Source organism: Carcharodon carcharias, chromosome 12 (genome assembly GCF_017639515.1).
Source record: "Carcharodon carcharias isolate sCarCar2 chromosome 12, sCarCar2.pri, whole genome shotgun sequence".
In the NCBI taxonomy this organism is placed as follows: domain Eukaryota; kingdom Metazoa; phylum Chordata; class Chondrichthyes; order Lamniformes; family Lamnidae; genus Carcharodon; species Carcharodon carcharias.
Window position 1 is genome coordinate 145,446,350 of NC_054478.1, and position 27,977 is coordinate 145,474,326.

Consider the following 27,977-nt stretch of genomic DNA (forward strand, 5'->3'; position numbering starts at 1 on the left):
CAAGTATTTAAAGGTAGCCCTTCGTTCCGAAATTTGATATGAATCAGGATGTGGGTAGCAGAGTTTAGAATGATCTCAAGTTTATGGAGGGTCGAGAATGATAGGTCAGCCCAAGAGCATCAGAATGGTCTGTAGGTGATAAAGGTATAGATGAATGTTTCAGCAGAAAATGCATTGAAGCAAGTCAGAGATTGGCAATGTTATGAAAATGGAAGTAAGCAATCTTTCTTATAGAGAGGGTATGGTGTTGCAAATGCAGCTTGGGATCAAATATGACACCGAGATTGCAAACAATCAGTTTCAGCCTGAGTCAGTGGCCCAGGAAAGCAGTGGTATGTGTATGGAGTTTGTGGTGGGCACCAAAGATGATAGCTTTGGTCTTCCCAATGTTCAATTGGAGGAAACTGCAGGTCATCCAGAACTGGCTGTTGGTTGAGCAGTCTGACAAATTGGAGTCAGTGGACGAGTGAAGAGGTGATAGAGATGGAAGTTGTCAGTGTATATGTGGAACCTAACCCCATGTTTTCAGATGATTTTGCCAACAGGCAGTGTGTAAATGAGGAACAGGAGAGAGCCAAGGATAGATCCTTGGGGAATTTCATAGGTATACACATGAAATCAGTCATATCTCATAGGAATGAAGTTGCTATTACTAGAAACTTATTCTTTCGACCCCGAAGTTCAACTGCAGTCAACAGAAGAGATCAAACTTCAAAGTGATAAATTCATGGTAAGAGCTAGGTTACAAACAGCACTAATTACATTTCCAATTTTCATATGCATTCAGGTTTTAATTCTGATATTTATTAGCTAAAGTAAAATAATTTATTAGAGTTGAAAATGAAGACGACTTTATCCCTCCTTTTAACTTTTAGCTCCATGTTTTAGTTCAATAGCAACAACAGACCTCCAAAGGGTCAGCAGGGAATAAGGAAGACACACCTTTAAATGTGATGTTGTAATTAGTTTTATTTACACCACAATAGCAAGTTGTCATAATGTGGTACAAAATACTGGACTCCTAATAAAGTCAAAAATGAAGTCTGTACTGTCAAGGAGATACACCATTGGTCAGTCTGAAAGTCTGACCAATTTCAACAGGCAAATGAAGACCATCAAAAGCTACCACAATAAGGCTATCACCAATAAAGTAGGTCCATACAATAGTTGATTGTGGCTAAAATACAGAAAATCAGTTCACTGGTACTGATAACAATGGTGGTGTCATTTTTGAGTGTGGATAGGTACAAAGAAGGTTAAAATATAGTTACAACTTCCATTACTACATACCTGAAATAAAAGTTTTTGGGTGAACAAACTTTAAAGTCCAACTCGCACATTTTTCATCCCCTCAAACTGGAAAAGAAAACGAAAGGCGCCTCCACTATGGAGCACAAAATGTAATACACCGTAACGTGATACTTTGTAGTCAATATCAAAACACGGAGGAAAGTGAGGCTGACAGGTAGCCATCACTCCTGCTTCGTAACTACAATACCGCCCCCAAAAAACCTCTCTTTGTAAATATTCATCCACATCGATCACAATACACAACTGCTAAGTGGATTACCGCTACACGATTTATGGTGGCAGAGATAAAGAACAGCTGCGCTGAAAGGTTAACTGTTTATGATCTTAAATACTTAGTCCAGAAAAAAAATTGCTTGTCTCAAAAGGGTTGGCCCCAAGAAGACGCAGGCAGTTAACAGTTTTACAATTTTTTTTTTTGTTTTTTTGCTGTGTTCATAAAATTTTATATGCAGATTATGCAATATTCTACTGGTAATGACACAAGTGCTGGATTTTTTTTTGTCAAATTTAAGTATCAATTTATAACAGTATTAAAGAGAGTGATATTTGAAGATATTTCAATAAAGACAGAGGCATCTCCTTCTGAGGTTTACTAATATGTTCATCAGAAAAAAAATGTCAAAACCTCATCTTCAGACGCCAAGAAGAAAAAAAGCGAAACTTGGTAAGCTGCCCTGGAAATAACTTTTGCGAATTGCGTGCATACCTGTACAGAACAAATGGTATCTCTGCTTGTGGCACATGCAAGCTCACTATCTTCCATTTAATGAAAAAAATAAAATACAGTTCAATGCCCCTTAAAAGAAAACAAACAATGGGCCCTCTTAAAACAATGTTTAAATTCACCTTATCAAAAGAAGGAATGAATACATAACTCCACTTATTTAAAGGAATGTTTAACATCAAGAGTAGATGCAAACAGTTTCTTAAAAGTCACAGAATTGATGTGTTAATTGCTTTGCAATCAAACATACATAATCCTATAGAAAGTGTGGAACACTGTCTTAAAGATTACAGCTGGTTATATTTTATGTTGTGTAAATCTGTTTTAAAACAAAAATACAGTAGTGCCCTTATTCAGTGTTGCCAAACATCTCACACACGCACACATGCTCCACATACTCCTCACAGCGCTAAATTCATTAAGCTTCAAGCAACCATTACAAAAGGAGGAATGAAAACCATTTACCCATAGAGAAAAAGTTACTAGTTAATGACCCCCATGTCAGTTGTCCCATAAATTCCAGAGTGAGCGTGCTTGTGTACGTTAACAGATGGCAGGACAGTGCGCCTCTCCTACACTCTAGTGATAATGCTGTTTTACAGCCCAGGCTTCAACCAGCATTAGTCACATTCTGGGGCCAACCCAAGCACCTGCAGAACAGAATCAACCACGGGCCCAGGACTAAGCGCTTTCCATCCCTGTCAATCGCTGATAAGCACAGCTCACAGACCCACACTGTAAAAACAATCAGTCTTTGGACAAAAACACCATCACAAGCTTCCTTCTTGGTTTCAGAGTGGAGCAACTGAAATCCTTAATGCTAACTCCCCCTTAGCGAACGGCAGCCTTCTGCAGTGCAACCAGTTACAAATATCAAATATAGTATCACTGTAGTATTACTCATATTTAAATGGGTATGATATCACCTTGCAATACTATTCTTACAAGACTTCATTTATAAATCTACTTAGAACAGATCATATAGTAATATACACCAACTGGAATCATTACACAAAGTTTGAACAAGATCCCTCACTCAAGGTACTTCCTCCTGAAAAACTCCAGTTCACTTCTTTAAGCCATCAGAAAGCTACGTTCCATGTAGGAAAACAAAATAAGGAAAATTAAAATTAGACTGGAACCATGGAGTAATCACAAAAGAAGTCATAAAAACAGAAGAATTTCAGAAAAATATCAGTGGGAAAGGTAACTGGAATTCTTACCAAAAAAGTAATTAAAAAAACCAAGTTATTAGGTCTTATGAAACATGGTTTAAAAACTTGTAAGGATTTCTTTATATAAAAGTAGATATTATTTTGTTAAATGGTTTACCAGGAGTAAAAATAAACACAAATAAAAAAAAGTAATGGTTAAGGTAGTTGCCAAGTGACTTAAACATGTTGGCTGACCACAAACATTCATAGTGAGGTATTCCTCTAAGTGTCCACAATCCATCTGTTCCCATCTTCAGTAAAAAGCCATCATTCTCCCTGTAAGTGCCCACCTAATAAAAATCAAACTTGGTCTGCTAAGAAAACATTTATGCATGATTATCTCCCGTACTATTAACAAATTACCTGGTCTTATCATCAAAAAACCTCTTGTTGTCTAATGGTTATTATTGGTTTATGTTTTTAGTTTCTATTAGAAATGAGGACCACCGAAGTGGAAGTCTGGAAAAAAATCCTGCATCATGCTTTTGAGTAACATTCCAATCTTTTAACATGTTTACCTGTCGCAATTCAACCTAACACATGCTTTGTTATTGGTTGATTCCCTATACTACTCAGTGTTATATAACTCATCATAATAAGTAAAGCAGGTTCTAATGTTAACCTGCCAATTTCCAACAGTATATCTGCCACTCTGGACTGGCAACTACCTTAAAATAGGTTAGGATTTGTTTGGAAAAACAGCAAAAATGGTACTCCAACAGGGTATGAAAATCCAGGCAGAGACCGGATCTCGGATTTTTTTTTTTTTTTGCACGCATGCCAGGAAACACAAGGCTTCTTCACCACCACTTTTCCACGTCACAACAGTGGAGGAATCATTTCCACACTTTTAAGGCATTGTTCCTCAATTCAAAAATCAGCAACCATCTGTTGATAAAAAGGCACAAACGCTCATGTCTTCATAGGTATTCTTAGGAAACACCCTCTCAGTTCTCTTCCATTCTGGTATAGTCTTTCTCTCCACACTGTAAATGTTCTCTGAATAATTACTGTACGTCACATGATTTTGTTGAAATTACAATCAATGCATCTGGACTTGTAGATGGCATTAAATCCTTTGCTAAAGGACAAGAACATTAGAAACAGTGGTTGACTGCCTGAGACAGGAGAACTTTTGAGTAGGTAAACTCAGAGCAGGGCTTTGAGATTACACCTCCTGGTGACTCTGCCAAAGTAAATGCTGGCTGTCCCACAAGCCTATTTCAGGAATGGACAGAGAGGTAAAAAATCTTTACATTTTTTATTGCCAGCATTTTGCCCAGTTGTCCTTGGATTCTGGAAGAACACCACAGCAGGACACAGGAGATGCAGAATGAAGTCTTGGCAGAGTTAGAGAAATAAAGATATTGTGTGCAAAAGAGAGAACTCCAGCTGGCAACTACATAGGTGGCTCTTCCTCCATGGGTTCATCATCTGGCCTGCAGGAAAGGAAAAGAAAATACGCTAGTAACTTACAAACAGAAAAGACAAAGGCTCCTTAGTCATGTTTCTGAACAAGTCTACACACCAGATCGTTTGTCATAACAAGTGCTGTTTTCCCAAGAAGCTAACACCATCTCCCAGCTATCAACACAGAAACAAGTCTTGTTTACAGTGTCAAAAATGAGATATTCCTTCCTGTCTCACCTCTTCTCAGCATTAGTTCCTTGTTTAACACCCATTGACAATGAAGCCATAGCTGTCACTGTGTCAGCTTCTTCCTTATCACACTTTTGGGCCTCTATCAGTGAATAACCCACAGTAGAGGAAAAGCGCTGTAGCGACTTCCAGTATTTACCTAAGAATACATAAAAAGATTTTATTCAATAATATTTTGTTGTTTTAAATGAGTTAACATCTCTTAAATAGCAGAGGACTCTAATGCAAACACGCTCAGCGCTTGTCTGCTAATATCACTCATGGTAATTTTTAGGCTTACACTATTGTAATGGGATAATTGCATTCCCCTCTTTACTACTATGAATAATTGACAATGAATAAACAAGCTTGGTGGACAATAAATACATTGAAATAATTTCAGTGGACTCAGATTTTATGGGGCAAGAGTTACAACTAAATGCATTTTTAACACCATAATTTTTGAAAGTACTTCAGGCTCTCAACAATAACTATTTTTGTCACATTTGTACAGTAGGAGTGTATTTTAAATGTGAGATGGTCCTTTTACAAAAATATTTGAACAGGTTTATTTTTAAAATGGTACTTACATGCAGCTTTATTGGGAACTTAAAAAAAACTGCCCTCTAGTGGAAATGTTAATTATTTGCCTTGTAATTTATATATATTAAACTAAGCTAACATTGAATGCCCTTTTGAGACCAATTTGCAAGTACTTTGGTTGGTTTCATTTGATGAATGTGTAACATTTCCTTCCTCTACTATAAATTTTTCCATACCAAGAAAAAAAATCTTAGTTGCACTGCCAACACCTTCTTAAATAAGCAAGTCTAATTCCAGTTTACAGCAAGAGCTATGCTATATAAACTAACGGTGCCACAATGTCATTCCTTGTTCTATCTGGTGTCAAAGTAGGTTATTGCAGGTTGCTTATATAAATGACATTACAAAACTGTCTTCTCTGGTTTAGTTTTGATTGCTTTGTTCTACTTGAAGCCATTAACCTAAGTGCATAGTACCAATTTAAAGTTTAATGCAGACAGCTCGTGAAACTGCACTGATATATAAGACCGTCTGGCTTATCTTTTTGATTTAAATAAGCAAATTTAAACTTTGCAAATGTGATATTACAGGATGATTGTGAGCAATTACTGGCCTTTCTTAAAGAGAAAATTAAATACATAATGTTTTGTTGATATACTTAAATTAATTTCAAAGTTTTTAGCGGTCCCAAATGTAACCAGTATTTGTCGAGTATTGAAATCACCTTAGTCCTGATTCTAACTTTTACAACAATTTCTTCCTTAAAACCATCATAAATTGATTCGTGTTACTATACTTATAAGTGCAAATAATTTTTAAAAGTGGTCATTCCTTTGCTTCTGACTTTTTAGCCCTTCCTCCCATCATTGCAAATCACTCCTCTCATGCACATCACTGCCAACCTCACTCTACTGTAGGTTAGATGTCATGATGATGTGACTTATGCATAAGTGATATTGATCTCTGATTTCATTGGCTGATCAAACATATATTGAACTGTTTAAAAAGGAATTTTAAAATGCAAGAAAAGTCATTGACTTGCGATGGCTGCTACAAGTCACCTGACACCTGGTATTGCAAGTTGACCAGTTTCTGGAATGTCCCAATGTGAATTATAATTCAGACATGCTACAACTTATTTCTATGGAATTTCAAACCTGCTGATGTCAATAACTACTTCAAAAGATTTATTGAAACTGTACTGAACCTCACATTTGCATTTCTACAAGGCTACCACTCAAGTTAGACATAAAGTCTACCAGGACAATAGCTATATGGAAAGGTGATTTTCCTACCTCATCAAGATGGATAATGAATCACTCAGCAGCTAATGGTTGGAACATTACAGGCCATGAGACAGTAGCTACAATCTGTTCAGACATCACCTGAGCAAATACCTTCTGAAATCATTATGGGGAGAGAGGTCATGTGACTGGAGTAACCATTTTGAGAATGTCTTTTAATACAGCATGCCAGCTGCTAAAACAAGAGTAGTCTAGAAAAGCAGCCAATGAAGCAGCTCCTTTCTCTTCTTTCCCAAGTTCAAGGCCCTATCTCTATCCGGCACAGGGACAGTGAATTTCCATCGAAAGGAATCTCAGGTGCAAAAATCATCGACTTCTGGAAAGATGGATTACGTTTTAAAAAGAAACTGCCTCTAGCAACTGCAGTTTCACATGGAGTTCACCCCCTGGAATTTCAAAATTACTGTGGAGAAAAATCTGCCACAGCCACAGATACCAGCAAAGGACTCATGACAATGAGTCATGAGTTTTGTACCTTTAAGCATTGAGCTTTAATTCAGCTAAGAAAATAACTTCCTGCTGTATTGCTTATAATTCTATAATTTTATTGCCTATAATTTGCAATAATGCTTGTGTGCGTAAGTGAGAGTGTGAGTGGGTTGAGAAGATCCAATGTAGGTTTACCTTACTGAATATTTTTTCTATCTTTACCTGGGTGGGTTTTTAACTCATTAAAAACTAATCCATTTTTGCTTTAAACTCAAGAGAGCCTGCTAGACTATTTTTCTTGCAATAAGCACATAAATGGTTAAACACAGAGTTAGTAAATACCGTCATCCTCGCTAAATTCACACAAAACCCTGTTATGGTCAGGTTTGGAGTGGTATCATAGGGGAATCATTTTTATCCGTCCTCATATGGCCGTAACATAGGAAATGACGAGACCAGGAGACCAGTCTGGGCTGACTGTTCCTTAGATTTTTTTCTGCTCTCCCTCTGAAAGGAGCTGAAGAGGTTTATTTCGTACAGTCAGCTGAGTTCACAGAATCCACACATGGATGTCATGTGCAGAAAACAGAGCTTTATTGCTCCAACATGTGCAACTGTAACTCAGGTTAACTTGCCATTTGATTACAGAGCTAAAATATTAATATTTCCTGGTTGTTTTTCAAATGCTATATACAAAATGCTATTTTATTTAGAAATATTTAAGTATTTTTGCTGCTTATGTTGTGGTCAATTGTTTGGAGTATGTCCAATCTCAAGGCTTCAGGTGATACAAAAATGAAATTCTCAGCTTTTAGATGTTCATTGACAGCATGCCTTGTAAAATTCTGCACCGACTCAAAGGGGTGAGAACTCAGTCTCCAAAGGACACTTAAGGCTGCGAGGGAAGGTCTGGGGCTCATTACTCACTCTCCGTGAGCTGGAGAAGCAGAACTTGCTGCCAGATGCTTTATGTATACCAATATTCAGTGACATTCTGTGTGTGCATGACATCATCATATTTAATCTGATTTTTCTTTCCTTCCGAAGAAAAGGAAAGCTTTGAAGTCCAACAAAGTGCATCTGACCTACCACTAAATCAAATATCTTAAAAGTTAGGTAATTCAATGCAGTCAGTCACTGTCACAGATACAACAGCAGAAAATTGGAATAGTTCTGTTGCTTTCCACACTCACTTTGTATTTCAATTACATTCTCAATAGAGCGAACAGCATTGGGATTTGGTCTTTGCTGCAACACTTCTTGTGTGAATGGCTCAAGCTGAAGAGAAAGAAATCCAAAAACAAACAATTACTTTTTAATGAAAAATGCAAAAAAATTTGTTCCTTTTATTAAAGCGCAGAAAAGTTTTTCACAATTTGATGCAGGAAATTACAAATGCACACTAACATGGCAAAGCTAAACAGAAGCCACAAAACTCATTCTACATTAAAAGTTTCTGTAGTTTCTAGGTTTGTAATGTGTACACAGGAGTGAAGAGCAAGACAGCCGACAAATATATCCAGGGTCAGCAAATTTTAACTTGAAAAATGGATGCTTCAAGTTTAACCAACAAAACATTTTAGGGATCATGAGGCCACAAGGCCCCATTCCAACCAGCTGCTTTTTAGAGAAACCAGTCAAATCTGCATCTTTGCAAAATACAAGTTAATTCCTGAAAATGCTCTGAGACATGGTTTCCAACATCTAAATTTTGCTCTTTACAGTTAGTAACAAAGGAGTCAAGTCACACGAAGCATTGACAAATTTATTTATTCACTTTTATTCACCTCTCTGCTGCATTTGAATTTACACTTTAAAAAGCAGTTTTTAGAGAATAAGCCAGGAACTATAGTGCTGAGCAACTCCATTTATATCTTGCTTTTGTTGGAGCACTGATGCCCAATGGTTAGTGCTATGCACCAAGTCCTTTTTCTATTTTGTTTACTTTCTCTCAACTGTTGTGATCTGTTCACACACTTAGGAACAGAAAATAGCAAAAACATTTTCGAAAACCAGGTAGAAACCCTCGAATTTTAAAAGTCATATCATTAAATAGACAAGTTCCACACATTTGCAGATCTTAGCACAACATTATAATATTTCAGGAAAACATATAATGGGAAATTAAATTAGTTATGAGACTGTCCTCAACACTTTCACCACTGCAGTGTTCATTCTCTACTTTTATAATAAATCTGAAACCCACCCCCCCTCCACTATATCCTGCATCATAAAGAGCGACAAAACAGAAGCACATAAGAAATGGAACAAGGCTGTTTATTATACCTTCACAAAATCTAAATTATAGAATGCACTGACACAGTTGCAACCCTTAGGTTAATGATTTTGTTTGCTGAGAAAACATCAATGTAGTAGCCTTTTTTAAGGTTGCCAAAATCTGGAATGGCTGCCGTTGTACAGGACAGTTGTATCCTCACTGTGTTGAGGAGTAATTCCACAAAGAGGTAAAAGGCAGAGCTGATGGATGTAAGTCAGATGAATCTGAACCGGCTCCCACAATACAGATTTCTACATGGCAGCTATCCATTATTTACATTGGGCTGAAAAGGCATAGGAATATTGTACACAAAAAGAATAGGAGAACCCTAGGATAGACACTATCTGAATTTACATCAAGTTTATATTTGAATAATAACTTCACTTGGGCTGGGATCAAATCCAAATGAGTCTTCATTGAATGGGGGAGTGGGGGATGGGGTGGGGTGATGGAAGAGGTTAGCTTTTCAACTCTATTTGTTAAACAAGGGTAAGATTTCATCTGAGTATTGGAGGATCAAACTGTCCTGTGGAAATGTTTTCATTTAGCTGATGCTGCTCCTTGGTGTGTGATTTTCAGGGGGTAAAAAAAAAGGCATAAGAGACAGATGAAAAGCAATTTCAAATCATCCACACCAATTTAGATTTTGGACTCTGCATACTACACACTTGGGCAGTAGAATTTTCATCCACCTAATGCTTTGATATGAGATAAACCCTTAACTTTATGCATGTAACCACAGCTTTAGGATGGAGCTGCATTTATGCAAAGATTATATAATATTAAATGAAAAAGCTTATTCAGACTTTCTTCACAGAATGTGGATCATATCAGTAAGATAATCATGTTCCATGTAATTTTGTCCTTACAAATCAGAGAAAGGAGTCAATCATATCAGTCATCTATCTTATCTGAAATATAAAATTATTAGTAAAATCTATCAAAGGGACCCTATAAAACATTTTAATATTTAGTTTTTAAATTAATAATTTCATCCAGAGGCATGAGATCTATCAAAGTGCTGATTCACTGAGGGCACACCAGATGATCATTAAATTTCCAACTGAATAAATTCATTTTCTTAGCTGTGATAAGCACATTGTCTGGCAGTTTAACTCTGTGTGTATATATCAGGCTAGTCTTGGTCTGAGTTCTAGCAGAAATTAGCCAGTGTTAAATTCAAGTGGATATTTGCAGTTCTTTGAATTATTTGCCATGTTCTATGTCCAAAGTGATTCTGGAATAAGTCCAAAGCAAATAGAAATAAGGGCCAGGATTTTCCATTCGTAGGGCAGGAGCAGGTGGTTGCGGAGCTGAAAGCGATTAATGCGGGCAGGTCAATTAAGGCTCCCCCCTGCGTGGATTGCAAGCAGTAGTGCTCAGCGCTACCTGTGTGGGTGGGGGGAGGTGGGAGAGCCGGGTCCAATGCTCTTTCGTGCATGTGCGCGAAAAGCACTTCAATCTCCCTTAGACACAGAGATGCCTCAGGGAGATTGAAGCGCTTTTTATAGAAATAAATAAATACATTAAAAATTTAATGAAGCATGTACCCTCGTGTGACTGTGTCACATGAGATGGGACGTTTTTATTTAATTTGTAATAGCTTTAGGAAACCTCATCCCGCTCGTGGAAAAGGTTTCCTAAAAATCCTAAAGGTTGCTTGGCCTTTTGCCTGCCCCGCCGACCGTTAGATTGGACGGGCAGCATAAAATTCAGGTTAATTACCTGGTTAATGGCCTTAATAGGCCTTTCAATTATCAGCTTGTGGGCGCGCAGCTGACTCCGGCGACGTCCTCTGAACGAAATATCGCGGGACTTCGCGATGTCATCGGGACGCACGCCCGACATCATCGCGCATCATTTTACGTTCCTGCATGTCAGGCCTGCGCCTGCACGCCAAATGGAAAATTTTGCCCAAGGTATTTTTTGTTTCAAATTCCACCTACAGCTGCTTTTTCCTTCTTCTCTCCATCAGTTTAAAAATCACAGCAAAAATAAAATCAAGATAGAAATTCACAGCTCAGCAGCCAATCCGATAGAATGATATATATAGAGTTGTACGCATTTTTACAAAGGTACATCAAAGGGTTAAGCACACAATCTTGTGATTAATTTTCCTTCTGGTGCCGGATTATATATTTTTTCCACATGAAAGCCCTTGTAATGCCAAAATTTCATTGTAAAGGAATTCAGAATTCAAACAAGAAGCTGTATGTTCCAAAATGTTCTGCACATGCTTATGCTGGAAACATGCTAACCTACTTTACTCCTGTGCCAGGAGGAAATAATGTGCATTAATAACTATGAAAAAGATACGGTATAGTTTACAGTCTGCAGCGAGATACTCTGTAATCTAACTGTGGCATGATACTAAGCATGATCAAACACTTGACTCTTGGCTGTTTTGATCCTTAACCCCTCTTTCATAAAATACTATATTTAATCCATCAAAGACCAATTTGTTTCCTTTTTTACTAAAAGAATTATTAGCATAGGATTTAGGAGCCAAGACTTACACCATCTCCCTTTCAGCTGCAGAGTTAAAATGAAGAACAAATGCTCTCTGAACTGATGTTTGTTTTGTGAGAGAGTCCGAAAAGGAAGTGAACAAATGCTTGAGAGAACACAAACGTCGTCTTGTTCAAAGATATGGTGTAGCCTACAGTCATCTTGTTCAAACACTTCATGCCATTGCCAGCAATAGCAAGTAGTATTTGTCAGGTCAGAGTAATGATGTCTCCTCTGCGTTTCTGTTTCACAAGGGCCAGGCTTCTAGTCAGGTCAAGGAAACTCCAGTTAACATTTCATCACAGTTTTTCCACATGCCAATTTGATCAATTTTCCACGGTTCCAGCTGCAGCACATATCTATACACGTGTACCGACTTCTACTGACATTCTTCCATTTTACAAGCAGACACCAGGACTAATGTTTGAAATTCCAGTGCTCTCACCACTGAGATGTGGCAGTCTGACAAACCCAAATGTCTGATTTCTCTCTTCCTCCCCCAACTCTCTTTTAGCGCTAGTCAGGATATTCAACAGTCTGTGAAAAACCCTTGTACAATTTACAAAATACCCCCATCAAAACAGTATTAACGTTCCTAAGGAATCAGCAGCAAATATTAGGTTTAAGTGCACAGATTGTATGTAAACAGAAATAAAACCACTTGCCAAGTGCAGTGATACAGGCCTTTACAAAGCTGAAACTCTCTGGATATTCTGTAATCATAGTGCAGTGCATTCTTATAGCAGCTGTAATGCTCTACACGGTCCTTTATGTATTGCTTTGCTCCGTTTTATAGTTCCTCTATATTCTGCATGTCAGTCCAGCAGTTATTGTTATTTAGTCCAAACTGTGACACTGCAGGTTCCATCATCACATTTAATTGAATTTGGAGTCACACAGGACACTTATGGCCATCTGTGCAGTCTTACTATTTCCTTTAGTGTGGCTGCCTTCTTATTTCTGATTCAATCAGACACATTTCAGTAGTTTCAAACCCTTTTTCTCAAAAGGAATTCTTCAGCCTTCCTTCTTAGGTAGGAACTGGTAGATCCGGCAAAGAGATCTCATGATAATGCTTGGCTAAGCTGACAATGTGTTAGGAGTGCCACAGGTACTGGGGACTGCAATGCCAGATGCCAGTATCAATGGGAAGGCTGATCCATTGGAAGGGAGCAGCCACGGGTAATTAAGGGGTCAGCAATTCAGGATTGAGATCAGGAGAAATTTCTTCAATCAGGGGGTTGTGGATGTTTGGAATTCTCTACCCTGGAGAGATGTGGATGCTTAGTCGTTGAGCATGTTCAAGAGTGAGACTGAATGGTACAGCGGGCTTGAAGGGCCAAGTGGCCTACTTCTGCTCCAACTTCTTATGTTTCTCATGTTCATATTTATAGACTTTTTAGCAGGCCTCCCTTCTGGCTGCATTATGTGACAAACCTCTACTGTAAATATATGCTGGAGCCTTTACTTGATTGGCATGCAGGCTCCAAGGTCACTGAGTCGGACTACATTGGAATGGATTCAGCCGAGCAGCCATAGAGTAAACGATCATGCCATCAGCTTGGTGTATTTACATTCACAGGTCCCTTTGGAACAATGGTTACTGGGATGAGATTAAGTGTCCCTCAGCACAAATATTTAATTTTGTTTTATCTTCACTGCTTGTTTGAAATGCATATAATCTGCCACAAAGTGGAAACATAGCTGACTTTTATCAATGTAATGGTGCAATGCTCCACCATGCACACTCCTCCACTTATAACCTTCTTGATCAACCAACTACACTGGCCATGTGCAAACCGACAATAAACATTTACAGATTGTGGCATTTCATTTGGAACCACATTTTAGAGTTTGAACAGTCTGGGCTGCACTGGCTATCCTTCGTATCCATTACATTAGACAACAATCATATTCCTTGAAGACAGTTTTTGTGAAAAGGGTTTATCTTATATCAGGCACCATTGTTAGTAATAAACCAAAAATATTTTAATATTTCTTGAATTCAAGTCTATATATACCCTTAGCATGGAAAATGGATAATACTCATGATCTATGACCATGCTAATGCTGTTAACCATCAAGGTTGGTTACATCTGGAATTTTGGCTTTGCAAGTTAGAAATCTTTAATATTCATGGTCTTTAGCTTGGTTGCCGGTTAAATATATTTATTGTATATGTGTACCATTCATTTTATCTAAGTGGTTTGAAACTATAATGTATATTTAAAAAAGACTCTTGGTCTAAAGTTAAATATTATGCATCACATTTAGTCTCTTAGCTACAGTATTACACAGCGTTAAACAGCAAGTTTACACAGATGTGCAACCAGATGCTCGACTACTCCTGTGTCAGCTTTGAAAAGTATCCCACGCAAACACTTAAGCCAACCACTGATGTTTATTGTTTGTAGTTCACGTTTAATTGTTTTGTGTATGTGTTCATTTAAGTGACATACAGTTTTGTTGCAGAACTATTTTTCCTTGGATGCAGTCATTCACAGTTGGACATTCGGACAGTGCTGTCTATGTCTAATTGTGCTTGGAGATATAGAAGTACATATATTTAGATGAAGCTTAGAGCAGCAAATGTGTCATGACCAAAACTCCTAACATTTCAGATAAAGAAATTTAGGTCACCCTCCAATTTAGTACAGAACTGGGACAGAGCAATATGTAGTTATACATCAACTGTTAATTATGAATAATGGTCAACTGGTGAACCACCTAGCAGTAGCTTTCACGAGAGAAGGAACTCTTATTATTGTTAAATGATCAGTCAGTCACCATGTCTGTGCAACTTACAATGCCAAAAGATCAGGCACTGGTCACTCATCTGCAAAATGTTGTATTGCGTGGAAAGGCCCATGAGCAGCAGAAACAGAAAGAACAAAAAGCAGAGGCAGAAACAAAAATACATGAGTAGAGCACTGGCAATAAGCTTAGGCTGTGCTAAACTGTAACTATCATCGCTCACCTCTCCTGTGGGAGAATATCCATTTCACCAGCAGCAGAATTTCAGAACAAACAGAAGTTTTGTATCATGAATTATAAGTATGGGGAAATGCTTAAAATACATCAGCTCACCAACATGCCGCAGAGTGGTTCTTCACTGCTTCTAGCTCATGTTGAGTCCCCAAATTTAGCTGGGTTGTTGCAAAGAGGATGGCACCTCCATGACTGGGGCGTGTGGGAGGGAGGGGACAGGTAGTTTGAAGAGATAATTTCTGAGCAGAAGGTTTCAGAATTGTATTGCTGGATGCAAATGGTGGTGGTCATGGGCAGATCAGTGAATGGGTGAAAAATGCCTTAAAAAGTGGGAGTCTCAACCTTACAAGGAAAAAATGAAGTGCAGAAATGTTTCAGCAGAATTGTAGTTTACTTTAAACAAACGTAATAGTTCTAATAGGATATATTCAAACAACTTCTTAGAACCCTCCCCAGTTCATTGTTGCAACTGGTTATTATAATTATTTCATCTAAGTTACTGATGAACTAGTCCTGTGGAATTACATTTCTTTTGGAAGTCTGCCTTCATTTCATTCATAATCTGTAGCAAAAGGCGCACCTGTGAGTTCTTGAACTTGTCAGCTTATAATGTGCATTGATGTTTTACCTCATTTCCAAGTAAAGCAGAAACACATGCTTCTGAGGCATCACAAATGGCAGTGAGATCGTGGCCCCCTTCCAGGGCTAGCACGACACGGCCTCCAGCCAGGCCCATCAGCTGTTTGGTAAGGTAGCCAAAACCTGTGTCAGGAAAGAGGAAATGCAAGAGAAGTCAAAGGTCAGAAGCCTACTTTGACTCTTGGCAAACGATCAAAGATTCCAAGTATTACATCACATCTGAAATGGCCACCAGGGATTACTGGGACTAAATGTATAATATAAGCCAGGTTTAATTTCAATAAATACAATTTACTATTTCAGCTCAGGCCTTTTTGATCTTCTGTTTAATATATGCATTTTTTTGTGATAAATGTTTTGAATTTCCTAAAGTGGCACGCCATCTCCCTCCTAAGGGCCTCCAAAAAAATGCCCACTTCTCGTTTTCTCCGAGGCAAAAGCAGCAAAGGGAACATTATAAACAAATATCTCAGAAATGCTTAAGGTTTCCACTCATGAAAAAAACCATTAACTATATGGTTTTAGATTATTACATTTTCAACCCTTAAATTCTAACATTATACTCTTTGTTTATGGCTTTTCAAACAAAGACTCATTTTACAGCTCAACCAGTAAACCCGTGGCTCCTCTGATGGATTGAAAGCTCCTTTTGAAGATTAGTGCTCATATGTTCCTTCCCTCCTCCCTAGAGCTGGAAAACGTGGGTCATTTACTCTCACTAATTTGGCTCTCAAAAATTTGAGATTTTATTTAAAACTCTGCTCTTATTAAACCACAACACCCACTTGAAAAAAACCATAATTTCAGTTGTCATGAGAAAACTTACATTTAGCAGAGACTTTGTAACCTCCGAGAGGGGCAGGGTGTCCTTCGACTGCGTCAAATCCAGAGGACACCAGTACCATATCAGGGGCAAACTCATTAGCAATGGGCATCACTACTGTCCTGTAAAGAAAAACAAATATCATACTTAGACTGAACTTCATGGTACTCTATTGTTTTAAAAAATGCTGACTCTAATTAAAAAGGTCAACAGTGAAGGTATTAACAGATTAAGTTTATTTTTGGTTTCACATTACACTAAAATTTAGAAATTATGAAGAAAAATTATGCTGACTCTACTACTTTCATATCTAGCAAACCAATTTTTTAAGATAATACCTTTGTTGCTTTTAGATATTGGGAAGATGTAGCAGTTGAATTTTAGCCCCATTTATGTTTATTAAACTAAAGTTACTGGAGCAATGCAGCAGTGCTACACACTGGAACATTAGCATTCTGCTACTGGAGTATGAGAACATAGTTTAATTGTTAACTCTGCTCAGATCCCAATTTGTGCTGCACAGAACAGGTTAGGGGTGATGATGCATCATAGCAAAATGGCTGAATCTGTTTGTTTCTGTGTACTAGAAGAAAGGCAATTAGTCTGGCCCCAATCAGGATATGGGGATATGGAACAGCAATAACAGGTTTTTACGCTGCTGTATTCTGGGAGGCGAGATGGGGGAGATTCAAATTAGAGAGCTCAGCTCTTAAATGCATAACAATTTCCATCCAAGACTGGAGAACTGTTGAAATGAGAGGTACATATCTTACAAGAGATCTCACATCAAAAAGATTCATACGGTGTTACAGCACAAATTTAGGCTCTTTGGTCCACCAATTCTACATTCGTCTACATGGGCCCCTTGGAGAGGTGGGAATTTTACAGCACCCCCACCAATGCATTTAAAGGTGGGTTTGGCGGGGGCGGTGCCTGCGTTAGGCAGCCTGCCCGCAATCAGGCTTATTGAGGCACTTAAGTGGACTATTAACTGCCACTTATGGTCCACATTCCACCGCAATTTTTCGATCTCCAGGAAACATGGAAGCAAGGCGAACAGTCCAGCAGCTTTGATAGTGTGGGCTGCTCTTGGACAAGATGGGGTGGTACCTCCTTTGAGGGAGATAGGAGTCCCATTAGTCCCACCTCCCCCCCACCTCCCAGCCTCTCTACCTGACTCCTGACCCTCCACCAACCTAGGGTCTCCCAACTGTGCCCACCCAAAATCCCTGAACCCACTTAAGTCTGGTATCCATATTCACTTCTTCCTTGGGACTGCTTGTAGCCCCAGCAGTGGCCACTATTGCCTACTGGTGCTGCCAGGGCTACAGAGCTGGTGGCCAGCTGGGTTGGTCAGTAGTGCTCTAGGGTGGGACTTCCTGTCCCTGAGGGGCACTAATTAAGGCTGCCCCCAGCGTATTATCACTGTGCCACAGTAAGATTGCATATCAGTGAGGTGCCGGCTGACTTTTAGTTCAAGGGAGGTAATCTGTCCCCCTGTAAAATCCAACCTCAATCTAATTCCGCTCTCCTGCTTGATTCTCATATTTTAATATGCTTTTTTTCAAGCAATTATCTAATTCCTGTTGTAAGTGCATAAGTTTCTACTTCACTTTTTGTTTAAATACTTTCTAACTCATCCAGTTAATTCTTTTTGTGAAGATCTTTATTCAGCTGACATAATACAAGCGATCACTATTTATTGTTTGAGGTCTTTGTCTTGAATCCATATCTTTCCTATAATACAGTTCTAAAACTATACACAACATTCCCAGTGCACCTAAGGCCTTTTCACTTGTAGTTATTCATCATTCCTACTCCAAGTTAGTTACTATTTGAATTAAACACAGGTATGCTAGAAGCTGTCAAAGGCTGATTTAAACACAGGCATGCTAGAAGCTGTCAAAGGCTGATTTTAAACAAAAACAAAAATGCTGGAAAAACTCAGCAGGTCTGACAGCATCTGTGGAGAGAAAGACAGAGATAACATTTTGAGTCTGTATGACTCTTCTACAGATCTGATTTTAAATTCTTTCTTGACTCTACCATTACAGCAGTAAGGTACAGCCTGGAAAACCGGCATGTTTACAAGGACAAAGGTAATAACTGATACACTATTTTTCAAACGTTGAGAGTTTGATAATGTTTTGGGTTTAGGGCAGCGTAGTTAGCAATCATACTCTGGAGAAACCATCTGAACGATTTCATCTGTGACACCTACAGATTATGATGAAACCACTTAAAATATACGACTGTTACGGAAACCAATCATCTTCTACATGCTGGACTTGTCATTAGCTATAATGAAAGAGTGACAGTGCACAGAGCACATGACTCCAACCAAATTCTGGCCACCTCAATCTGGCTTTCTTTTCAGTGGTGCAAGGCAGAGACCTAAATCATTCCACAACTCAACTTATTCACACAACGTCTTGTTTTTAGTAAAAGGGAGGATTGGTGTGCATATAATAAACACACTGCTCACTTGTTACAAGTATACAATTAAATCAAATAGTTTACAATTAAATTAAATGGTTTTAATGAGCTCATGGGCTGAAAGAGTGAATTCTCTGTTTGCCACATCACTCAAAGTACCAAGTATATCTGTTCCCAAAATACATGGCAGAAAAAAATTCTAGAAGCAACAGGATGTAGGTGAAAAGGTACTAAAATGGATAGCAATTTTTAAAAAATGATTTAGCGTTGCGGTATTAAGAGGTTGCTCCTGCCACAGCATTTGCAAATAGAGACTCAAGAGTCATATTGGAAAAAATACTTACTCAAGCATGACATCATCAATCTACTTGGATCAGCCACCAATTGGTCAAATGCTGAATTGAATGGAATCCAACCTGATTCTCTTTAAATTGCAGATTTACAAGATTCAAGGTAGTTTTTGTTAAAAATTATATTTTCAATGGGTTATATTTGCATTTCAAAGACAATGGGGAAAACAGTTTCTGCAAAGTTCTTACAACACAGCTAAATAGTGATCCATGTATGAAACAAGAAATACATCTTATCAGTGCACTCATGAAGTTACTTTAACCTTACAGTCACCTGTATGGGATTAAGATAGGGCTTAATTAAAACAAAGCCATATATTCCAGAGGTACTTTCTTCAACAGGTCTATAAACCTAGGCTGAAGTATACAAATACTATATTCTATCCAACAGTAACTACACTGATTTGGCATGAATGCATCAGGTGAATTTATAGCATTCAAATGTGTCTTGTCAATGGTCAATGCCATCCGTTCAGAAAACCGCACCATTTCATGAAAAAATTCTAAACTTCAAACAAGTAATGAAATGACCCCAAGTAAAATAGCATCTGCAACATATGCAATAAATACTTTTTGAAGCTGAAGTCATCATTTCTTCTCGAAATACTAAATTGAAGCAGCTAAATTATCAGGATTCGCAAGTCCATCTTTCTATTCCTTTGTTTAGGGGCAAATACAGGCCTGGGGCATTCCTAAAACTCAGACTCATCACTGACAATCTCCAGAGGCTGAACATGTGAGGCAGGAGCTCACTTAGTCATCCCAGGTTTCCCAGAAATAGAACGACTAGAAAATAAACTGCTGGTGCCAAGTTTAACATCTCAATCATGTGTATTTGTTGTTATTCCAATTTATCTACCACAATTACGTCGAACAGGTTTTTTTTCTCAACCTAAGGAATTTAAAGAGGCACTGCTCTCAAACTGACTTTGTGCATCGAGGAGGAAGAGGAGTCAGAAAGGTATGCTTCATTTTTGTCACAATGATGATGCCATGTGCAAGTGAGGCAATAGTTTGTTTTAAAATGATGTGTACCATTCTGCTCTGCGTTAGTGAAGAAAAGCAAAAGATTTGCCAAATTTCTTCATGAAAATAGTGTCCCTTTGAAACACACTGAATAAACAGAAGACAAACAGAAGAAGCCATCAGTGTACTCATTAAGCAGACTATAACTCACTTGTGACTTCTCCCTTGAGCTATTCGGTCAGCCTTACTTGTGGAGCTATATTTATCACTTCTTGGAGCTGACTAAGACATAACAGGTATATATAGCATAAGGGAGTTTTTGTTACAAACACATTACAGACACAAAGTTAAGGGGCAATGAGAAAACCAAAGTAACTAAAACTTCACCTCATTACTTAACAAAATAAAGCAGGAACAAAAAATGATTAAACTAACTTATTCCAGGTAAATTGTGGTGCGTGGAGTTAACTGTATCTGTACAGGAACAAATAGGTTGTGGTTCAGGCGAAAAAAATCTGAATAAGGTCGGTAGCAGATTTGATATTAACTGTGGAGAGCATGAAAGAAACAAAATATTCTAAAAAAAACCCACAGGTTTTTTTTTTTACACAAAACCAACCTCAGTGCTAAGTATTTGATGGTATTTTGAGCAGCTATTACACATGCCGCTTTTCCTGCTTTGAAGTAGAGCTGGGGTTTCAGTGCAAAGCCATAGGTATAAATGATCACAGTGCAGAGACATCACTTCTTCACACTGCTGGATGGTAAAATTGAGACTAATATTATTTCGCCCAAAAGGTTAAAACACCTGCAATTATTAATCTTGAAGTCCATGAATGATAAACAGTAGATGCTCAAAATAAGGAACGTGATTATTTTTCTTCCATTGTAAAACACTAGCTTAATTTAGTTCTAAGTGTTGCCTGTTCTGTCCCCCAATGTCATTACCCACTCCCCCCCACTCCAATAGTACCTCACAATCTGCCAATCTTCAGAATACAGTGCTTTTATTTCAGAATGCTGTTTCTGTTTAGGAAAAAAATGAATTCTATACAATTCAATGGTGAAGCAGACTGAATTATGCTACTCCACTGAGACAGTTGGCAAGCTGAAGGCTGGATACCTCCCCATACAAAATGTGGAAGGGAGAAGAAAAAGAGAAAATAATTAAAGCAAACTGAAGTGAGCAAGTCACCACAGGTCATTCTTGCTCACATTTCTAGTTACAGTTAGAGGCAGCACTAGCTGAGGTTACATACCTACCTTCTTGATAGGAAGAAATGTGCATGGCAGAGGGAAACCTAAAATGAGGAGGCTCGGGGAGGGGGGAGATCAACAAAAATACGAAAAAATTTGAAAATAACTTGGGTGTGTTTCATATTCATATCGTTGCTGACATGATTATATTGGTCACACTAGTTGTTGGAGAAAGGGTTAACATCTACTAGCATGGGACGTTCAATTACTGTATCAAAATCGTGCGCCTTCCATAACTTCAGTAACCTTGGAACAGCTGTACTCCGCATGCAGGTCAAGCCATGTAAAAAGACATCTGCTAGACACTGACCAGTCAGTGCTGTTTTATTTGAACGACATCACTAATAGCCATTTAATACACTTATAAGTCTGCGTGTTGCACCGAACAATCACCTGACCTATAGTTTTGCTGCTACTCTGCGGTGATGGAGCATGCTTTGCAGAAACAAGAGAACTGTTACCTTATTGGAAATCTGCTCACTTTAAAAATACACAGGCAAAGAAGTATTGTACCTGATTGCAGCATTTCTATTACAAACTAGTCTTTAGCCCAACCAGAATTTCTTTCACTGCATGTGGTTTTGCATTGAAAGTATTATATTACTGATCACTTCATTAACAATGCAATTTCTTACCTCACTCAACCAACACATGTAACAAGATAATAAACACTTGCATGAGCAGGTACTAAATTGTTGTCTCAACTGCATTACTGGCTTCTATCTTAAGGCATTGATTTCAAATAAATAGGTTACAATTGACAACTTTGAATCCAAACATGACTGATCGTTTCCCTTGAAAGTGATGCAAAGCCATGCTGCACTTACATGTGGTTATGTTATATCCATGTCCCCAGTGTACGAAGCTCCTTAACCCGCCTCCCCAGTACATTTCCCACAAACACTCAGAGACTGTGTTTTTTATATTTATTTACCCCGTACATTTTTACAAACAAAGGCAGAGCTAGAGACCATGGATTTGTTCTTTTTCTGGGGTGGTGAGGTGAGGTAAGGTGAGTGTGGCAATGAATCTTTGTGTGGCTCGGTCCCTCCAGGGTGGAGGTGGAGATATTTGCAACATCTTGTGGTTTACCATCCACTGATATGTAAGGGGTCACTGAGGGCCTCTATTCATAGATCTGATTTATATTTCATTCTCTCTAGCCAGAAATCAGCAGGCGGAGTGAGCACATGGTTTCAGCACAACTCCAGGCATCCAAATGGTGCAGGATGTCAGTGACTGCATACAAATCGCTTTGCTGGCAGTGCATGCCAACTCTTCCCTATACCAGAACCAAAACAGATTTCACTCCCTCAAAGCCCAGCTGATGTGTTATCATAGGCAAAGAAACATTCAAGTCTGTGCTTGGTGTTCTGGCAGCAGTCTGCTACGTCAGCTGCATTTGAGCAACCAGGAAAATCAAAAGATGCCTACTGTGATAAAAGGGCTATCTACTGACAACATGGTTGATGACTCAGAGCAGCAGGTGAACAATGAAAGTCATTCTGCCACACAAAAAGTGAGCAAGCAGACCACTGGTGTGTTAGAACGTTTCCACTGTCTGGACTGCTCTGGAAGAACCCTGCAGAACTTGGCAGAGTGGGTGTCAAGATGCATCGCGGCCTGCTGCACAATCTTGCTATCATGAGGAGACAACTCTTTCCACCAACTACAGACAGAGGGGAAATTGGAAAAGGAAGACAGGAGGAAACCTAGACACTCCTTTCTGACTTTGAAGATCAAAGTGCAATACCAAGTGCAATATCAGAAACTGCAGCTCCAATTCCCAAACAGTCACAGGCCTTACCATCCCTCTGCCAGAGCATCACAGTGTTCACTTAGGCAGAATGAAAAAATAAAAGCCAATACAAATAAACATTCCAAATCAAATTTTTAAATGAAATCATGTCTTACTGCATACAAAGGTAAACTAATCACCCTTGTGCATTTCCTTAGTTTCTGTCTTAACTGTTCTGGTGCCTCTACATTGTGCTACTCCAGTGGCTGCAGCATGGTTAGTGGAAGGATGCTGACTTTTGGTGGGGGTAACTGTAGATGGCCTGGCAGGATAACATCTGTGGACTGCACCATTGTGGCATGAGTGGCAGCGGTCTGGGCAGGCTGGCGGGCAGGCAACAGCAAGGGTGCAGACGGAATGTAGAAGTGGGAGGACAAACGCTGATGAGGGTCATTGACCTGAAACGTTAACTGTTTCTCCCAAAAAAATCTGCCTGTCCTGTCGAGTATTTTCAGCATTTTCTGCTTTCATTTAAAAAAATTATGCATTTTTGAATAATATAGACTTACGTGTATAACTGCAATCAAAATGGTCACTTATTACTTGCCCATTGCACAAGCAAATAAATTGCTATACAGTGAGTCCTCGGTTAGCTTTAACATCAGTAAGTTAATGGGGCCTGTAATCTCATTGAGCGTCGCGAGATTAATTTTGATGTCATTTTCTGCATGACCCGATTGGCGCCAGTTTGGAGCAACCTCTCCTGCTCTCTAACGCTCCAACTTGTGACCTCCACCCGAGACTGGCCTCCGACCTCTCCCCCTCCCCCTCCCCAACCCTCCGACTTGCAGTCTCTCCCCCCCCCCCGACACCCGCCCCCACCCCCGATTTGTGCCCTTTCCCTGATCCCCGACTTGTGGCCTCTCCCCCTCCATGACCCTTGACTTGCGACCTCTCACCTTCCCTGACACACTGACTCGTACTCTCTCCCTGACTCTCTGACTTGCAGCTTCTTCCCATGCCTGACCCACCTGCTCACTGAATCTCCTACTCCTTGACTCACCTTCTCACCGTTACTCTCTTCTGAGCATGTGTTCTGGTTCAATCCAGATCTTACCCAACGCCAGAAATCTGGGGTTGTGAAAGTGCGCATCCTGACAATGCAGCGGTGCAGAGTTGGGGCTGAGATACTCCAAGTTCGTTGTAAGTGGCCGAAGCTGTTCCTCCTGCCTCTCACCGCTCGTCTGTAGAGCGTTCACTCACAGTGAGGGTTCAGGGAGAGGGAAGTGACGAGTGGGAGCATTTGGAAAAGAAAAACATGGATCATAATAGCCCCAGCTCAGCATTTCTGCACCATTGGGACTCTCAATTTCACACCCCGGAACTGCTGTATTGGATTAGATGTGGATCCTAAACAGGAACCCAGGTTCAGGAGAGGCAGGCTGTGATAGGGTGAGTCAGGGACCGGGAGCTTAGACGAGAGGGTAGGTTGGGCATCGGAAGGGAACTGCAAGTCAGAGGTCGGGGAGGGAAAGGGTGCAACTCGGAGGGTCGGGTAGAGGAAGGATCTGCAGTTACCAGGAGGATCAGGGAGCAGGAGGTTCGGGAAGCAGGATTGGCAGCCAGCAAGTGGCACTGTAAGTAGAAAATTACATTTTTTCTTTGATATTTTTAAATTTATTTTGAAAGATATTTCATTTACCAATGTAAATTGTTTCAACATACATGGTACAGTATAATACATTTTTTTTTACTGATAAGGGAGGTCCACATAACCTAACTCCAGTTTTAATGCTGATTCTTATGGGAACCTATGTTTTACTTAAAGTCATTTCATTTAAGGTCGTAATTTTCAGGAACACAACAACAACTTTCAGAGAGGATTTACTGTTAATTGTTTATAATTAAACTGCTATCCTTGCAAAGCCAATTTCAAATCTTCTCCTTTTATATTGTGTTTATGAAACAAGGAAGTGACCCTGTCAGGTGGCGTAAGTTGCTCTAAAAGTGCTAAGTCCAGCTTCAATCATCATTGTGGTGGCCAATTCTGTTTTAGTCTCATTGAAATGCTTCTGACAATCCTGTCTATTGCTTTGAACCTAGGAGACTGGATTGATTTTTCTCAGCATTTCCTTCCAGATTTTTTTTTCTGTAGAAGGAATGATGTGCTGTCTTAAACAATCTTTTCTTGTTGTGAAGAACTTCAGTAAGTCAATGCACACCAGCACCAAAAAACTATACATTAGCACCTACAGTATCATGCAGCAGGCAATGTATATATTGACAACTACTTTTTGATGCATATAATGCTGTGTCCCTTAAAATTAGCCGAAACAATCATTTACACATCAGAGAGATATCCACCTGTTTGTTTGGGTTATGCAAAATACAATATGTACTGGAGGTAAAATTTTAATGTTGATTCAGTGCTAAGATCAGCACTAGCATCCTGGAAATGGAAAACTGCTTTTGCTAGACGCACAAGAAATAAAAACACAAAGGAAAACCCATCAAGTTGTAAATTCTGTTTTTGACCTACAGGTACTGATATAACATTGTTTCCTTCTCTTTGGGTTATACATATTCTTGCTTTTTAATAAAGATAAATTTTACTTGGTAAATTTAAGGATTGTCTTTGCAACATCCAGATTCCTGTCTGTAAAGCTAGATAGTTACCAGCTCTGACATTTGTCATTTTATGGCTTTGTAGCCAGCTAAGGGGAAATGTGTAGAAGTAACCTGTGGCAACACTTCCTTAAATTTCCCTTGACATGGAGAAGGGTCTAGCCCTCACTTAGCTTCTTCTGCAACAGCTCTGATCAAAATTAGGAAATCTCAAAGTGGGAAAGATACAAATGTAAAGCCTTCACCTGTGGCACAGCACATTGGTACACCTGCCTTCTTTAAAAAAATATATACTTCTGATTAGATATATATTTTAAAACTAATTGCTTTCCAATAGAACTGGACTGAATGTTTCCGAGTCTGTTAATGGCAGCATGCTTACATCAGCAAGAGAGCAATGCTCTGGAAACTTAATGACTTATGTCATTTATATTTTAGTGTGTTACTAATTTGTGATGCAATTCCAGCATTTATTTATTTTAAATACAAACAAAGTACTGGAAATACTCAGCAGGTCTGGCAGCATCTGTGGAGAGGGAAACATAGTTAACATTTCAGGTTGCTGACCGTTCATCCATTTTAAGTCTGATTTCTCAATAGCTGTTTAACATTCCTGGTATATCAGTAAATAGCATTTAGTCCTTGGTCCATGGTGCCATATTCAGGAGTACAAATTGAATAAAATCAAACTGCTGGTGCTTTTCAACTTATTTTTCTTACATTTTCATGACCGCAATATTTATAATCTGAATGTTTTTCACTCTGCACCATTAAGGGTTAAAACACGTATCTTTGAGCACCATCGAGCGTAAAGTACTTCTGATTCCCCGCAAACTTCAAAGACCTTGCATTTGGCATTTCCAAGACTGGTTTGAATTAAGTTCAATTCTACACTCTACTTCCAAGTTCATGGTGAAACTGAGTGCCTTCTGGATTTCATTATGTCCAATTATCTTATCTTTTTTCATCTTAGGCTTGATCCCCAGCAAATGCAACGTGGCATTCTATGGGTCTAAATAACAAGGTGCTGCCTTGAAGGCATCTATTGTCTCTAGGGACCTGCAAACTGCTGAATATATGACCTGTTGCAATTTTTTCCTAAGCCTGTGCGTGCTATAAATTCTATACTTCAAAGCATTATTTTGCTAGAAATCGGTGAAACTTGCAGAAAAAAGTTATTTAAAATATGTTAACTTCAAATCTCCAAAATACATGGCATCACCCTAGAAACTTGGCAACAGATTAAAAACTCCATCAGAATTGCTTTTAGCCTACACAATTTGTAAATGAGGCTACAAAAATCTTGTGTTTTTGCATGAACAATTGCATTGGCATGTTCTGAAGCCTTATCTGAAGATTGGGCTGTAGGTTTTCAAAGCAGATGTTTGCAAATATTCATGGGCTGAGAAGTACTCTTTTGAAAATATCTGGTTAGTAAGACAGTAGAAAACTTTGTGTTGACCGATCTCAAAGTAAGGCAAACAATTTCCATCAGTAATTTATACACTTGGATGATTCACATGCATAAAAAAGCTATTTATAGTGAAGATGGATATTTATTAGAGATAAAACAAAGCCTGAAGCTGCTGATCAGAGTTGATGCAACAACAAGATTTACTGCAAATGACCTCAGCAGCCCAAGTAATGGAGTGGAAATCAGTGAGGGTTGATGCTTTCAAATTATTGGAACCGTGCACGTTTGGATATTGAGTGAAGAGAGAGTTAAGCTTGGCAGTCGTGCTTCCTGCCCCATATTAAAAAGGGCATGACACCTATTGCCAAAGGCTGCTACACACAAATAACGGCTTCTACTGTAAGTTATTGGAGAACACTGTGCCTATGGAACTGTTCCCCAACACTTTCAGGGACAGGGAGAAAAAAAAAGCAAAGTGGGAAGAGTTGAAAATATATTTTTTAAACATAAAATTAAAAAGGAAAGGTGAGAAGGCATTATTGGCCAGAATGCCAAATTTTCCTGTTTTTGCTCAATTGTAGCCACCTTTTAAATAAACATTTGGGATTTTCATCAAAATCCCAACACTCCCTAAGTATATGTTTAATGACATTTTTCAAAACACTAGATAGATGTCACTCATACTGTTCAAAAATACAGCTCTTCATTTTCAACAGGTACATGAATACAACAGACAAGAAAGGTACAATATCCCATTCCAGTAAACTTTTTTTTGCCTTGCAGCGAGGCTTC

At 38.8% G+C, this 27,977-nt stretch overlaps 1 protein-coding gene across 13 annotated transcripts in view; it reads right to left on the reverse strand.

Annotated features, from left to right (window-relative positions):
* Positions 1-951: 951 nt before the first annotated feature.
* hdac4 (histone deacetylase 4) overlaps positions 952-27,977 on the reverse strand; it is a 454,869-nt gene continuing 427,843 nt past the window's right edge. For all 13 annotated transcript variants that reach the window (XM_041201590.1, XM_041201589.1, XM_041201588.1 and 10 more), the window contains 5 exons: positions 16,403-16,521; positions 15,566-15,699; positions 8,357-8,441; positions 4,897-5,047; positions 952-4,688 (listed from right to left, as the gene is read on the reverse strand). In XM_041201590.1, coding sequence (XP_041057524.1) covers positions 4,649-4,688; positions 4,897-5,047; positions 8,357-8,441; positions 15,566-15,699; positions 16,403-16,521 — 529 coding nt within the window. In that variant the 3' untranslated portion in view covers positions 952-4,648. The remainder of the gene's footprint in view (positions 4,689-4,896; positions 5,048-8,356; positions 8,442-15,565; positions 15,700-16,402; positions 16,522-27,977) is intronic.